The 14880-nt window shown below is 51.5% G+C and overlaps 1 protein-coding gene across 1 annotated transcript in view; it reads left to right on the forward strand.

Annotated features, from left to right (window-relative positions):
- The window catches only part of LOC138492324 (clustered mitochondria protein homolog), a 1100229-nt gene that overhangs the window by 676884 nt on the left and 408465 nt on the right, over positions 1-14880 (forward strand). Inside the window, exon 16 of the mRNA XM_069619372.1 lies at positions 11620-11864. Within this exon, the coding sequence (XP_069475473.1) occupies positions 11620-11864 (245 nt within the window). The remainder of the gene's footprint in view (positions 1-11619; positions 11865-14880) is intronic.

The raw sequence follows: 14880 nt of genomic DNA on the forward strand, positions 1-14880 counted from the left end.
TTCTCTTGGCCTTGGCAGCCGAGCGACTCCTCTTTGCAAAGGGAATCCATCCTTCAGGGGTCCCATTGAGTAAAGCCAAGAAATTCGACCAAGGTACTGTGACGAGGAAGATAGTCTCCAGCCTCGGGCATCATCCAAGTGTTCCAGATTCGTTGTGCATCCTATTCTCCATCGGCATCTCGGGTGCTTTGGGTTGGTGGAACCTATAAAAAGAACAGCAGAGCATTATTGAACTTATTTGGACTGGTCTGTAATAGACAAGATAAAGTACACCTTGACTTTTCCTTTACACGCTGCCCAGTTGGGGAGGAGGATCCTCGCACAGTATCGCTATTTAGGTCTAAAGAAAGTATACTGCCTATGTTCTGAAACTAACCTACCTTTGTTCCTTAATCTATGCATTCAACCCTTGCTTTTTAATTTGCCTGCTTTTTAAAGACTCAACATTTGGTGCATTTTTTATGAACCCCAGTATTGTGTGGTACCACATAGTTTATATCATATTGCCATTTTTTAATAGAATTTCCAAAGTACAGTGTTATTATTTATATTTACATGTATATATATTTTACTGAACCTTATTTTATATAAAGAAGCTGTGTTATCACCTAACCTAGGGTGTGGAGATTCCTTTGTGTGGGCTTGGGGACTCGCTGTACTTAAGAACCAACCTGCATCACCCTTGGTTGCTCATCCAAGCTACCTCATAGATAATCTTCGCTGGGGTGCTCTGTGCCTCTGTCCCAACCATATAGAGGTTCAGTCCAGCCAAGGAATCCAATGAGATATGCATCCATGTGTATTCTGTAGAATGGTTCATAAATGATGGTCACCTGTGAGCTGCTATGCAGATGCGATTGTGCCTGTTGAACAGAGATGGTAATTGTCAGAGGCTTTGGTCCTAGGAGTACATCCATTATTGCCCATAATGTTTCGGATGCTGCGCTTGCTGGTAGTTTGACTACAGGTGATCTTCCTCTTGGGCGGATTAGCCGGTGTGGGTGGATGCTGATTCCCAGATGACTTGCCCACCGGTGGTGTCACTGCAGCCTTGGGAACGTCTGGTGGCACAGTTGTCGCTACTCAGTTGGAGCGTAGTAGTATTGAGGATTCAGGTGCTCTGCTTCCTGGTCCTCGCTGGCGTTTTCCACTATTGCGTGTGTTGGAGTATTCAAGGCCTGGAACCTTGCTGCAACTTGCATGTAATCCGTTGGGTTTGTGCACATGCGGAAAGTGTGGCACTCCTGTCCACCCCAATGGCAGAACTTCCAGGGCTGGAGCGGTACGGACCGTTGTTTGTCCACTTGGGGCTGCTGTGGCGCTTGAGTGCGCCGGGAGCTCTGGCATTCTCTCTCAGGATGGAGGTGTAGAGCCTCTTCTGCATTCTCGTGGCCTGGATGTCATCATCGGCGGTGTCTTGGCCGGCACCCCCTGCAGCTACATCGCCTGGATGGTTTGGCACAACTCCTCCACTTGATGACTCGGAGCATACTCCGGGGCAGTGAATGGAGACACCAGTTGACTTGGTAAACTGTACACTGCGTCCTCCATCTCACCTTCCAGAGTACGCACCTCTCGGATCAGTTCAACAAAGGGTGGTTTCTCGGTCCGTTCTGAGTCGTAGATGCAGAAGTAAGAGTGGCAGCGATTTTGCTCTGCGCATGACCTGTTGTAGCCTGACCAGGTTCAGGCTGTACGGCTCAATCCCCTTCCGTTGCAAAGCTACCTGAAGAATCGCCTCGGTCCTCGCCATATATTCTGAGAGACACTCACCCTGTTGGAGGTGGGTGGTATTGTCTTATCCATCAGCTCTGCACCGGACTCGGTGGCTCCAAACACTCCATCCAGCATGTCCATGATGTCTTTTGCTTTGAGGGTCCGGATGCATGGCACAGTGTGCCTGGGTGACTCTATGCAGGACCGCACTGACTCCCAATGATTAAACGCCTCTTCTCCCAGTCTGTAACTCTCCAGTTCTGTATCATCTGGTTGGTCTGGTCCTCCCAAAGTTGGTGTTCTTCACCCCTCTGACTGGGTTTCTCCATGGACAAGGGTCTCAGGCAGACATAGGGGCCATGCTCGGATGGTGTCGCAATGGCCTCCTGTAACACGTCCTTGAAGGCATCCGCCATGGAGGAAGCAATCAGTTCAGTGCCTCCATCCGCTGGTGTAGCACTGGCACACACTCTGGGCCCTGGTAAAATAGGGATGCTTACAGGCACAGCCATGATGGCACCTACACTGGGTGCTGCACGATCACTGGACGCAGCACTGGGCAAGGCAGGATTTAGGCTAAGCGTAAGTGGTGTGACTGGTGCACTAACTTGCGACCCTGTCCATGTGTTCAATGCCCAGAGACGGAAGGACACTATTGGGTATCCCCCATGGATGGTAAGGGGCAATGTCTCAGTCAACTTCCTTAGGCTGATAGCATACCAGGATACTGCTTCCTGCTTGGCTAGGGGCCTAACCCAGGCATTTCACCTGGCCAGTGAGGGACTGTAGGGGCTCTGTCAACCTGAGCACTTGTTGTAGAGGTGTGCTCCTAGGGGCGTCGACTATTATAAAATAATGGTTAGGCTTAATCCCTTTGCCCTCAGCCCAGCTGGATACCTGAATCCGATCCATGAGGATTTGACATGTCCGTCAAATAGGATGGCAAATCCATAAAACAGTAAATTAAAAAGATGAACAGGATTATAATACTGTATACAAATCCCTATCCAAAACATGCACACACAAAACATATGCTAGCCAACTGTACACTACCCCAGGAAGAACAAAGGTACAAGGTAAGTAAGTAGGAAGGAGGGTATTGGCACACCAAAGGTGGTCTCAGCACAGCCTCCAAAAATGTAGCGGGGTGATTGTCTAATCACCTTATTGGGAGACAGGGTGGGCACACAATAGACAACTTAACCCTTCACTTATAACTTGACCCACCTTTTACCTGCCTCCAAACCCCGCTCTCCTGGGTTCAAGATCACCATTGTCTACCTCGCTATGAAGGTGGGGTGGGTAGAGGAAGATCAGGTTAGGATCCTCAAACGGCTCTAAGGAAACGGCACAGAGTTATAATAACTAGCACACAAAACGAAAGGCGGACAAAAGGAATGCTGGTGTACGGTTCTTTAGTTACACTATCACCCATATACTTTTCTTGTCCGGTACACCAGCAGGGTTTTTTGCGATTTTATAAAAAAGGGAACACACAAGACACTATATACTCCTAGCAGCTGCGGATCTAAAAAGTAATACACAAAAATGTAAAAGGAGTCCTTTCCAATATTAAAAGTAGAAGTCTTTCAAAAATATATACAAAGTTCATACAGTGCACTGTATTTAAAAACGATATATAAAAACCTTCTCCAGCATGGGGTCTGGCATGGATTCACATGCTCATGAATATTCCCCGTCGTCAGGCTGGGAATCCTCGGTAAATAAAAATCAGTATCAGTTTCGTTTCTGATCTGTCTTTCGTAGTAGTAACCAATCACTGATCTCTGTGTCATACTGACCACAGCCAATGACTGCCATCTCCCTAAGCCCCGCCTCTGCCAGCCATCTTCATATTTTTACCGCCGTTCAAGTGTTGGGATCCTCGTGCTATTGCTCTTGAGCTTTAGTACTTTTTTCGCGCTTTTTCTTAGGAAAATTTTCTCTTTCGGTCAAAAGAGCCTCAAGCTCCACCGTTTCTTTATCCGATCAACGGGGACCCGTATCGGATTCTTCTACGCCCCTCAAGGGTGAAGATTTTGTCGAGCCACGCTTTTGGAGGACTCCAGAAGTTTCTCAGGCCCATCTCGATCATAGCCCAGGAGAAGGGAAGCTCGACGCCCGGAAAGCTGTTCAGGGTCTGCCCTGGATGCCAGCGTCAGAATGTCTTTAAGGAGGACGAACACTCCCTCTGCCTCTACTGCCTGCATGAGGACAAGACGCACGTGGAGAAGGACTGTGCGTTTTGCGGCAATATGTCGGAGCGGACCATGAAGGACCGCCATCTGCGTCTCGCCAACTGGCTGGAAGGGAAGAGCCCGTCAGGCGAGAAGAAGAAGTCGTCCGAGCGGTCTTCTAAGACATTTGAGGGCGCCCGGGCGACGGGGGTCCAACAGAAGGCCAAGCACCGCGAGTCCGCTGGCACCGGGAGCGCCGAACGGTCGGGCTCTACGGGCGCCAGGCAGGGTGCATCCTCCCCAGCGCCATCAACCACGAGCCAACGCTCTGGCTCGGGTAAGAGGAAGGCCGAGCACCCGGCAAAGCTCCTGGAGAGACCCCGGTCGAGCTCGAAGGCCCCATCGGAGGGGGAGCGAGGCGGTGACCCTCCCCCCAAGGAGAAGGCGGTGAGCGCACCTAAGGTGGTGAAAGCCTTAATCCATCCGGCCAAGGCCTCTATCGAGACAGTCGCGGCGGCCCTGGCTCCGCCTGTGGAGGCTACACCAGTGGTGGCGACCTCGGGGCCCAGAGTCTCCCTGCCACCGCAGAGGGAGTCCTCTTTCATGCCCATCGACAGGACCCCCGTGAAACCTCCGACGGAGAAGAAAAAGGGGGGGCAGGAGGTCGTCGCGGATTCGGCCTCAACCTCTGAGGAGCTGATCGAAGTCTTAAGCCACGGCGTTGGCGTGGAAGAAGACCAGCCTGTCGGGAGGGACCCCGATGTAAGAGACGACGAGAACATCGAGGGTGCCGACGGGGCTCCTGACCCCCCGTTGGACTCCCCTCAACCAGTGCCGCAAGACAACTCGGCGGCCATTTTGTTGGCTATACAGTCCTTATGCTCGGACATAAGGACAAGATTGCCGTTACCACCAACGGAGGAACCTCTCCCGACGGGGGACCCGGAGCCAGGCCCTTCTGGGACCCCTCCTAGGAGAAGAAGGATTCATCCTCCACCTCCTTTTCAACCATCGCGCCCTGCTCAGCCCTCCTCCCCATCCACGACCCGTGGGGATGATACGGGGACTGACACGTCCGCGACGGGCACAGACGACGAGGTTTACGACGAGGATCTCCCGTCGTCCCCTCCTCCCCGGGCTTCCCCGCCCGACGAGATTGGATCGTTTCATGCCATGATTGCCAGGGCATCCGAGCTTTTCCAGCTCTGCCCGGAAGAGAAGAAAAAGTAAGGTTTCCTTGATCAACGCCGCAAGACCAAGAGGAAGACGGTCCTCGCTGTACCTCTACTGGACGATATCTGGGATGAGGGTCTCGCCCTCCTCAAGAACCCATCCACAACGCCTGCGAGAAGGGACCGGTACGAGAAGAAGTACCGGGTCCCGGACGTGGCCCCCTTGTGCCTTCGGGCACAGCCGACCCCAAACTCGGTCGTCTCTGCGGCGGCCAGGAAGAAAGCGGGGGGGGCGGCCCTCGGCCTCCACGTCAACCTCCCCACCGGACGGCGAGGGAAAGAAATTGGACACGATGGGACACAGTCATCTCATCGGCCGCGACGACGAGTAAGGCTGCCAACGCCTTGGCTATCGTAGCCCGCTAGGACAGGGAGTTGTGGTACAAAATCGCCCCCCTGTTGGACTTCTTACCAGACAAGAGGGCGGAGGCCCTAGAGATCTTGCAGGAAGGAGAAGTGGCGTCGGACCACGCCATTACGATAGCGACGGACATCGCTGACACTGGATTTCGCCAGTTGGGCAACGGCGTGTCCCTAAGACGGCGTGGATGGCTCAAGGCAACTGACTTCCGTCAGGACGTGCAGACCAGATTCTTGGACATGCCGTTCGACAGGAACAACCTGTTTGGGAAAACAGTGGACGATTCCCTACAAGCCATCAAGACGGACACGGAGACGGCCCGGGCTCTTGGCGTTCTCCAGCAACGACGGCCGCCCTTTCGGAGCGGCGGAGGCAAGCAGGGTGCCTCCAAAGGTTCCGGCGGCGGATTTTCCACCTATCGTCAAGCGGCCCGTTCATCGTCGCAAGAAGCCTACAGGGGACGAGGCAAGTCGGGCAGACCCCACCGCCGTCGCCAAGGAGGGCAAGGCGGCAAAGCCTCGTCGAAGCAGATCTGAACCGGCCGTGGGGTCGGGCCCCCACCGAAGCACCCCGGTGGGATGCCGGCTGGCGAACTTCGTCAGCGTGTGGGAGTCCATCTCCACCGACCGTTGGGTGCTGGACGCCCTGGCCCAGGGTCACGCGCTCAAGTTTCTAAAGAAGTGCCCGCGCGTCCCCCCGTGGCCAGGAAGGAACATCACATCCCTCAACTTCTCTTGGAGGTAAAGGCGATGCTCAAGAAAGGCGCCATCGAGCTCGTCCCAAAGAGGCTTCGGGGCTTCGGAGTTTACTCAAGATACTTCCTCGTGAAGAAGACAGGAGGATGGCGTCCCATCCTGGACCTACGACGACTGAACAAATTCATCAAGGCACAGAAGTTCCGGATGGTCACCCTCCAGCACGTCCTGGGTCAACTGGAGGAGGGCGATTTCCTGTCGTTGGATTTGGAGGATGCCTACTACCATATCCCCATCCTAAAGGGACACCGAAAGTTTCTCAGATTCGTGGTCCAAGGGCGTCACTACCAGTTCAGAGCCCTTCCCTTCGGATTGAGGTCGGCACCCAGGGTGTTCACCAAGTGCCTCGCACCGGTGGCGGCGCGGCTGCGCCTCGAGGGGATCCACGTCTACCCCTACCTGGACGACTGGCTCATCCGTGCAAAGACAAAGGAGCTCGCCGCGGAGCACACGACGAGGACCGTCCAACTACTCACGGACCTGGGATTCTCCATAAACTACGCCAAGTCCCACCTGGTGCCCGCGCAAGACGCCCTGTTTCTGGGAGCGAAACTCGACACAGTGGCGCTTCTGGCCTCTCCGTCGGAGGAAAGGACGAGGGCCATCTTGGGCAAGGTGCAGCGGATGCTGGTTGCGGACGCGGCCAGGGTGAGGTCCATCAAATCCCTCCTCGGAATGATGTCTTCTTGCATTTATCTCATCCGCCTGTGCAGGCTTCGGATGCGCCCGTTGCAGGAGTTCCTGGACGCTCGCTGGATCCAGACGGGCAGCTTCGAGGACAGGATCACACTCGACGAGAGCGTCCGACGAGTGATCCGGTGGTGGGGCACCCGCGCGCATCTGACGGCGGGCATGGACTTCCAGTCCCCGGGCCACCAGAAGACAGTGACCACGGATGCCTCCCTGGAAGGGTGGGGAGCGCACACCGAAAATCTGCACGCGAGAGGCCTTTGGCTTCCGACGGAGAAGTCCCTCCATATCAACGTCCTGGAACTCTGGGCAGTGTTTTGGGCCCTCAGGTCCTTTCTTCCATCCCTCAAGGGCAAGGTGGCGAGGATCTTCACCGACAACACCACCACCATGTTCTACATCAGGAAGCAGGGCGGTACCAGATCCCCAGCCCTGTCCAAGGAGGCTCAGGATCTGTGGCATTGGGCCGTCGCCCAAGGGATGTTTCTGGTGCCGTTTCATCTGGCAGGGATAAAAAACAGCACCGCAGACTCGCTCAGCAGAGAGCTGCGCTCGTACCACGAGTGGGAACTACGACAGGATCTAGTGGACCGCCTCTTCTGACGGTGGGGCACAACCCAGATCGATCTGTTTGCGACGGCAACGAACTCCAAGTGCCGGAGGTTCGCCAGCAGGTTTCCCCAGCTGAGGAGCATGGGCGATGCTTTCTCGTTCCTCTGGGAGGGCCTGTTCCTATATGCGTTCCCTCCATTGCCGCTGCTGATCCGGCTCATCTACCAGCTCAAGGGGTCACGGTGCAGGATGATCCTCGTCGCACCTGCGTGGCCGTGGCAGATATGGTTCCCGGACCTTCTGGACTTGTCAGCGTCCCCGTCAATCAAGCTGCCAGTGGACGCAGATCTTCTCTCCAGGGAAGGAGGCGCCATCCTCCATCACGACCCGAAGTCGCTGAACTTGCAGGCCTGGCTCCTGCAGCGTTAGAGTTTGGAGGTTACGACATACCGGCCGACTGCAGAGAGGTTCTTGCAAAGGCCAGGGCGTCCTCAACTCTTAAATGCTACGGACACAAATGGAAGAGGTTCTCTGTCTGGTGCCACGCACAGAAGATTAACCCTCTACGGATTACGGCTCAAGTACTGCCGTACCTGCTAACGCTGGCCAAGGCTGGACTGGCGCACGCTTCCATCAAGATTAATCTTGCTGCGATCTCCCGATACACCAGAACCACGGGACGGACGTCTTTGTGGTCTCATCGTCTGGTGAAAGAATTCATGAAGGGACTGTTCAGATCGTTCCCGCCGGTGAAGGCCCCGGCCCCGGCGTGGGAGCTCAACGTGGTGCTGACCAAGCTCATGGGACCTCCGTTCGAGCCTCTGCACCCAGCTCCGTTGAAGTTCTTGTCGTGGAAAACTGCGTTTCTTGTGGCCATCACTTCCGCACGACGGGTGGGAGAGATCCAGGCCCTTTCCTGCAAGCCCCCGTACTTGACTTTTCACGACACGAGGGTAGTGCTCAGGACGCACCCCTCCTTCATGCCCAAGGTGCCGTCGGACTTCCACCTCAACGAACCCTTGGTGTTGCCTGTTTTCTTCCCGTCGCCTTCGAGCACTCGCTGGATGTGGCTAGAGCGCTGAAGTTCTACGTGGACCGCACAAAGAGTTTTCAGAAGACGTCACAACTTTTTGTGAACTTTGGACCTGTCAATCAGGGGAAGGCTTTGTCGAAGGCTTCCATTTCCAGATGGCTCTCCGGCTGTATCATGTACTGTCATCGGTTGGCAAACCGACCGCTGCCTGGCCGTCCGAGAGCCCATTCCACCAGAGCGATCGCAGCTACCACGGCGTTCCTATCTGGTGTGCCCTTGCTGGACATCTGCAGGGCTGCTACGTGGAGGTCGACGCACACCTTCACGAAATTCTACTGCGTCGATCGGGATTCCAGGGAGGAGTCCAGGGTCGGCCAAGCAGTGCTGCGCAACCTGTTCGCCTAAGGTGAGCCTGGTGAGGAGGTAAGAATTGCTTAATGTTGAGTTTTGGATGTAATGCTTAATGTTGAGCCTTTGCCACCTCCCATGGTTGTGCATGTGTGTACTGCTATGTATTCTTTTATTCATGAGCATGTGAATCCATGCCAGACCCCATGCTGGAGAAGGTTTTTATATATCGTTTTTAAATACAGTGCACTGTATGAACTTTGTATATATTTTTGAAAGACTTCTACTTTTAATATTGGAAAGGACTCCTTTTACATTTTTGTGTATTACTTTTTAGATCCGCAGCTGCTAGGAGTATATAGTGTCTTGTGTGTTCCCTTTTTTATAAAATCGCAAAAAACCCTGCTGGTGTACCGGACAAGAAAAGTATATGGGTGATAGTGTAACTAAAGAACCGTACACCAGCATTCCTTTTGTCCGCCTTTCGTTTTGTGTGCTAGTTATTATAACTCTGTTATAATAATTATTACTTACCTGTAACTGTTGTTCTCCAGCATGGGTCTGGCATGGATTCACATGCGAACCCTCCCGCCTACCCCTCTGCGGCTCTTCACTTGGTCATACTGCCACTTCACCTGCTACCACATCTGAAGATGGCTGCCAGAGGCGGGGCTTAGGGAGATGGCAGTCATTGGCTGTGGTCAGTATGACGCAGAGATCAGTGATTGGTTACTACTACGAAAGACAGATCAGAAACGAAACTGATACTGAGTTTTCTTTACCGAGGATTCCCATCCTGACGGGGAATATTCATGAGCATGTGAATCCATGCCAGACCCATGCTGGAGAACAACAGTTACAGGTAAGTAACTTGTTCCTTCCTTGCAAGACAACCTGTCCAAGGCTGCCTGAAGATCTTGGCTGCTGCTCTCCCTCTGTTCTTTCTGCACTATATGGTGGGGGTTCTTGTGGCAGACAATAGCAACAGGCAGTAGCAGCACGTGTGGAGACCCCAAATTCTTTAAATGGGCTGGGCTGCTTGACAAGATGCAGCCCAGCAATTAGATGCAGCGTGAGAGGGGACACCCAAAACCTTTTCACGCCTGGACCACGTCTGCCAGGTGTGGCCCAGGTCTCAGTGGGCCACCTGTGAAGGGGAAGGAGGTGGCCCCCTTTATTTCAATTCAGCCCTAGAGAGTGGTGTCGGAAGCCGAGCGGAGCGCCTCTAGCCATCTTAAAAGATTTTTTCAGTTGGCGCCGTCGCTCAGCTCGCATTCCAACAAGTTTTAAAAAAAAATGGAATAGTAAAGGCACCCTTGCGTGCCCACCTGCAATAGTCCCTTACTCTAGCACTTAATTTTATTTCCTGACCACTGGCGCGTGAAGCCGCTTCGGAGATCCTGAAATTAAAAAAAGAAAATATGATCACTGGCACGAGAGCCCTGCTGGGCACCTGGAAATAAAAAAAGGGCTCTAGAGCCCTCTACTCTAGTAAGGAACCCTCACACGTGTGCATGCAAGGGTCCCTTTGCTCATACATTTTAAAATAAAGATTGAAGCGCGAGTGGAGCACAGGCTCAACTGAAAAAATCCTTCAAGAGGGTTAGAGGTGATCTGCTCGGCTACCGATACCGCCGCAGTCCGGTCCTTTATGCTGGCACTTGTTAGCAAAGCCATCCCCAGGTGGCTTTTTGACCGGGCCCGGGCACAATTTAAATCACTGGTGCTCCCCACAGCAGGGGAGTGCCCAACTGTTGCAGCTCTCTGCGGAAAATGAAGAACTGTGGCCGGTCGGGTGGGCACTGCTGATATCCCTCAGCAAGGGGGCGGGGTCTGACTGACAGTTTAGAAATAGAGAAAGAATTCCTGGAGGAGGTGGGACACCTCACACGTAAGTATTGGAATGTGGAAAAGGGACGTGGAGTTGTAATGGCCCTAAGCTCTCCCGGGGTCTCCCCATTGCTCGAGATAGCGGGCAGTTACTGGCCAAGCCTTTACCCTTCTGGATGCTTAATGCTATATTATACTTGCCTTATAGTGGCATGACCTACAATTAATTACATTTTTATTTATTCTCATTAGCGGCTTCCACTACCTGACGGAAATAGGTTTATATATTGGAAATGCCTGGCTGTAAAAGCATTTATGGAAAGGATGAAGTGGTTTACATCCTACCATATGTAAACCAGAACCCAATTGAGGTTTAAATTCTGTTCCACATAGTCTAATGCTCAAACCCTGTAACCTATGCACAAGTACCCGCTAAAGTTGTTTTTTTCAGAAGCATGTACCTCCATACGAAAAGTAAGTAAATTACAGGCCATAGCAGCGATTAACTTTTCCTAGCAGTTCACAAGGATAAGGCTGTTTTTAGAACACTGAGGATTATTTCCAAAATGCATTTCTGAATGTCATCCTCGCATTAACTTGTCATGTTTTTTTGCGATTGTAATGTGCAGGAATGTTTGCAATCAACGCTCTTTGCTTTGATTGCCTCTGTGGGGTTGTAGAAAGTAATAGGTGATCAGGCGGAATGCCTCATAGTTTATAAACATACAGTGGGTTCTTTATGTATATGGGTGCTTCAAGAAGGTAATGCCTCTGCTAAGACTTAAATAACTTAAATTTCATTGATTTTGTTCACCACTTCCTAACACCAGCCATTGTTCTTAATTTTTTTGCACCAGCGAGAGAAAGCCCCTTCAATATTTCTAGATTTTGTGATTACATTTCTACATCATTCCTCTGGTTTTAGGGAATTGAGATGTCTTCATTGTCAGCTGCTGTCAGTCACTTCCTAAACTGCTTCCTCAGCTCTTACCTGAATCCTGTGGCGCATTTGCCCCCTGATGAACTCCAGTCTCGCAAACGGAAAGGCAAACGAAAGGTTCGAAACCAGGAAAATGGAGAGAGTACAGCCTTGACCAATATGACTCCATCTGAGTTGTGGAAGAAGATTCAGAAAGAAGTCAGGGACAGCTTTGATTTCACACTTTCATGGTAAGTGGAATGCACAGTTTTTGATAGAGTAAGCCAATACTAAAATGGCATGATATCAATATTTGAAAATACCACAACATGAACATGTATCACACGTTACATGGATATTCCTAACTTCTCTACACTGTCACTTTGCATGCTTCACTTTTGAAACCTAGACAGTCTTGGTGACCAGGGATGTCTACTAGCTGTGTGAAGAGCTACCTAGAGGTTAAATAGTGCATTCCCCAGAGCCCCTACAAATGCCCCAAACCAACATGTTTCCTTTAGGTGTGGTGGACACTACTCAGTCTACATATACTTTGGGGCAGCCTAACCGATCAGGGCTCCCATCTGACATACTGACTGTCCCTCCTTACATCCACCCAGCCTTCTGGTGAGGCGGTAAAACCCCTCTGCCAACATTTATTGTGACCATAGAAGTCACGCCCCACCCCTGGCCTGTGAGTCTCAAAACATTGTGTTCTTGTTGGAGGTGCCCAGCCTGCACTTTGGTTCCGGGAAGATGAATAGATCGTCATTTCCATCTAGGAAAACTTACTTGGCTTCAATTGACCCACCAGCCGTCCTGCCAGGAGTCCATAAGAGTCTAGCACCACAAGTCAATAGGGTTGAGATAAACCTTCCTCCCTGCCACCAGAGTTATGTAGTTGGAAACAGACCATACATTGAGCATCTGGACTGATCAAACACTTCTGCCCAAGGTGACTAATGGGAGCGTTAAGCCCTCGGCAATAATTCAAAACCAATCGGAGAGGGGAAGTAAAAAAGCATAACCAGCTGAGAAGCCTAAAGGGGAAAGACAATACGTCTGATAAAGCTTACAGGGAAAACTGGGCATAGCCTTTCAAGAGAGGGGTGGGGAAGAATCTAGGGAAGCACCAATCGAAAGCGATAATGGTTAACCAGGCTAATAACACTGTAAATTACCACAGTTTGCTGAAGAGGGAGTGGCAGACTGGTTACTGACCTGGAGGTAGGTAGTAACCAGACTGAGCCATTATAAAATGTCCAAAGTTCTAGAGAAAGCTGTAAGCTTGCTTGGACTATATCTCAGAAAATGGCAGAGATGATATCTAAAGGGACAGAAAAAGCAGATGGTCTGCTGAGGACTATATCTCAGAAGCTGGCATAAACCAGGTGGAGAGAACACAAATCTAATAAGGGCTGAGTCTCGGACTACGACAGGAGCCAGAGACAGACCAAGAGTAACTTAAGTAAACCTCAATCTGAGGCTCCTGGGTGAAATAAATCTCAGCCCGAGAAAGTCCCCTAGGGAATAAATACTTGCTGTTAGGAGCGTGTGCAAATGTATTGTCATTAACCCAGGACGGTACTCCGCAGTTGGAAGGTGTGACTATGTCTGCAACAGCCATATCAGCATTGCTGGAGAAGTACCTGCTGGTAAAGGGTTGTCAAGAAGTGAGCTGGGTATTGCATTACTAGGACTGCCAAGCAAACTGGGCACTGGTTCCTTGGGACTGTGAAGGCAAGTACTACATCACACACCTGAGAGTAAAATGACTATGGGGTACCTTGGGAGAAACAGTCTGACACCTTGGAGAATGCACAGAACACCTAGGACACCCACTAGCCAAATCGCAGTGGGGCATCTGGGAGCAAAATGACAATAGGGCAGCCAGGAGCAAAATTGCATGGGTTATCAAGGAGCAAAATTTCAATGGGGCACCTGGAAGCAGAATTACAGTGGGCCACCCGGGAGCACAAGAACAGTGGGGTGCCTGGTAGCAAAATTAATTATAGTGGGCTGCTGTAAGGAGGGTATTTCAGAGCTCGGGTTAGTAAGATAATTCTAGGCCATATCTGCCCCTTGCTTGATGAAGGTCGTTGGTGGTCTGGTCAGGGATCCCCCCAGGCCTTTCCTAGCATGGTGGGACTGGGAGAGGCACTTAACTGAACCTTTCCTGATTTCTTGAACACTTCACTGCAACAATGAGCATTGCATAACCCAATAGTAAGTATCTGAACAGAATAACTGGTGACTCTTAGGCACTAGGCCCTACTTCATCTCAGGGCTGGGCTTTTTCAAGGCTGGACATCCAATTCTAGGACTGCTCATAAGTGTTTTTCTACATTTTTCAATTTTATTACTTATCTGTGTTTACCAATTTTGAATCTTGATTTTTCTTACCCTACTTGCTTCATACCTGCGAAGTTTCCCAGTTCTGTGCTGACTCTTCGAGCCAGACCTGATGCTTTCTTTTCGCACTGCATGCTGGGACTTGTAGGCCCAACCCTGCAATGGGAAAAACGAAACTACAAGTTCCAGCATGCAATTGGAAGCAAAAACCAGGACTAGCATGTGGTGTCAGGCATGGAACTGGGAAACTTGGTAGGGATGGCCCAGGTAGACCTCCCGCCCACATCGGCTGCTGGGCACCCATGGCCAGGTGAAAGCGGTTGCAGTAGGAGGGGTCCCTGGGGCTCTGGCCTCAAGGCATTGGAGCTTAGCCATTGGAGGAAGTCTTTTGTCACTCTGGGGTGCCCCAGTGCAGGGGCAGCACCCCTGGCCAGCAACAGCACGTTGAATGGCGCGTTAGAGCTTTTCCCTCCCCTCTGATTCTGCCAATCCCATTCCCTTGGCTGTTTTGCTAGATAGTAGATGGGGACAGTGGGAATCTCGTTAATCCATTCATGCTTATCACTAATTAGATAATGAGTTATTTGGCTACCTTTAAGAGAGTCATAGTTACTCCTGCTTCATTGAATTTCCTCACTTTGACATTCAACGTACTGGGCAGAAATCACATTGCATCAACACCCGTTGCGGGTCTTCTCAATGCTTTATTTTAATTAAACAGTCAGATTCCCCATAATCTGCACCAGTTCCAAGTCCGCTTCTAGGTGTCAGCCAAGGCAGAACGCTAGTTCCGAAAACCCCGGGAGGGGAACAGAGAGGCAACCACCACAGCTGGGGTAATCTACAGGAAGGGCCCAGCTAACAGCCAGAGTCGGTGCGGCTCCTTTGGCGATGGGAGTGATGCCTCATACGGCC

Source organism: Ambystoma mexicanum, chromosome 10 (genome assembly GCF_040938575.1).
Source record: "Ambystoma mexicanum isolate Mex_15411 chromosome 10, UKY_AmexF1_1, whole genome shotgun sequence".
Lineage (NCBI taxonomy): Eukaryota > Metazoa > Chordata > Amphibia > Caudata > Ambystomatidae > Ambystoma > Ambystoma mexicanum.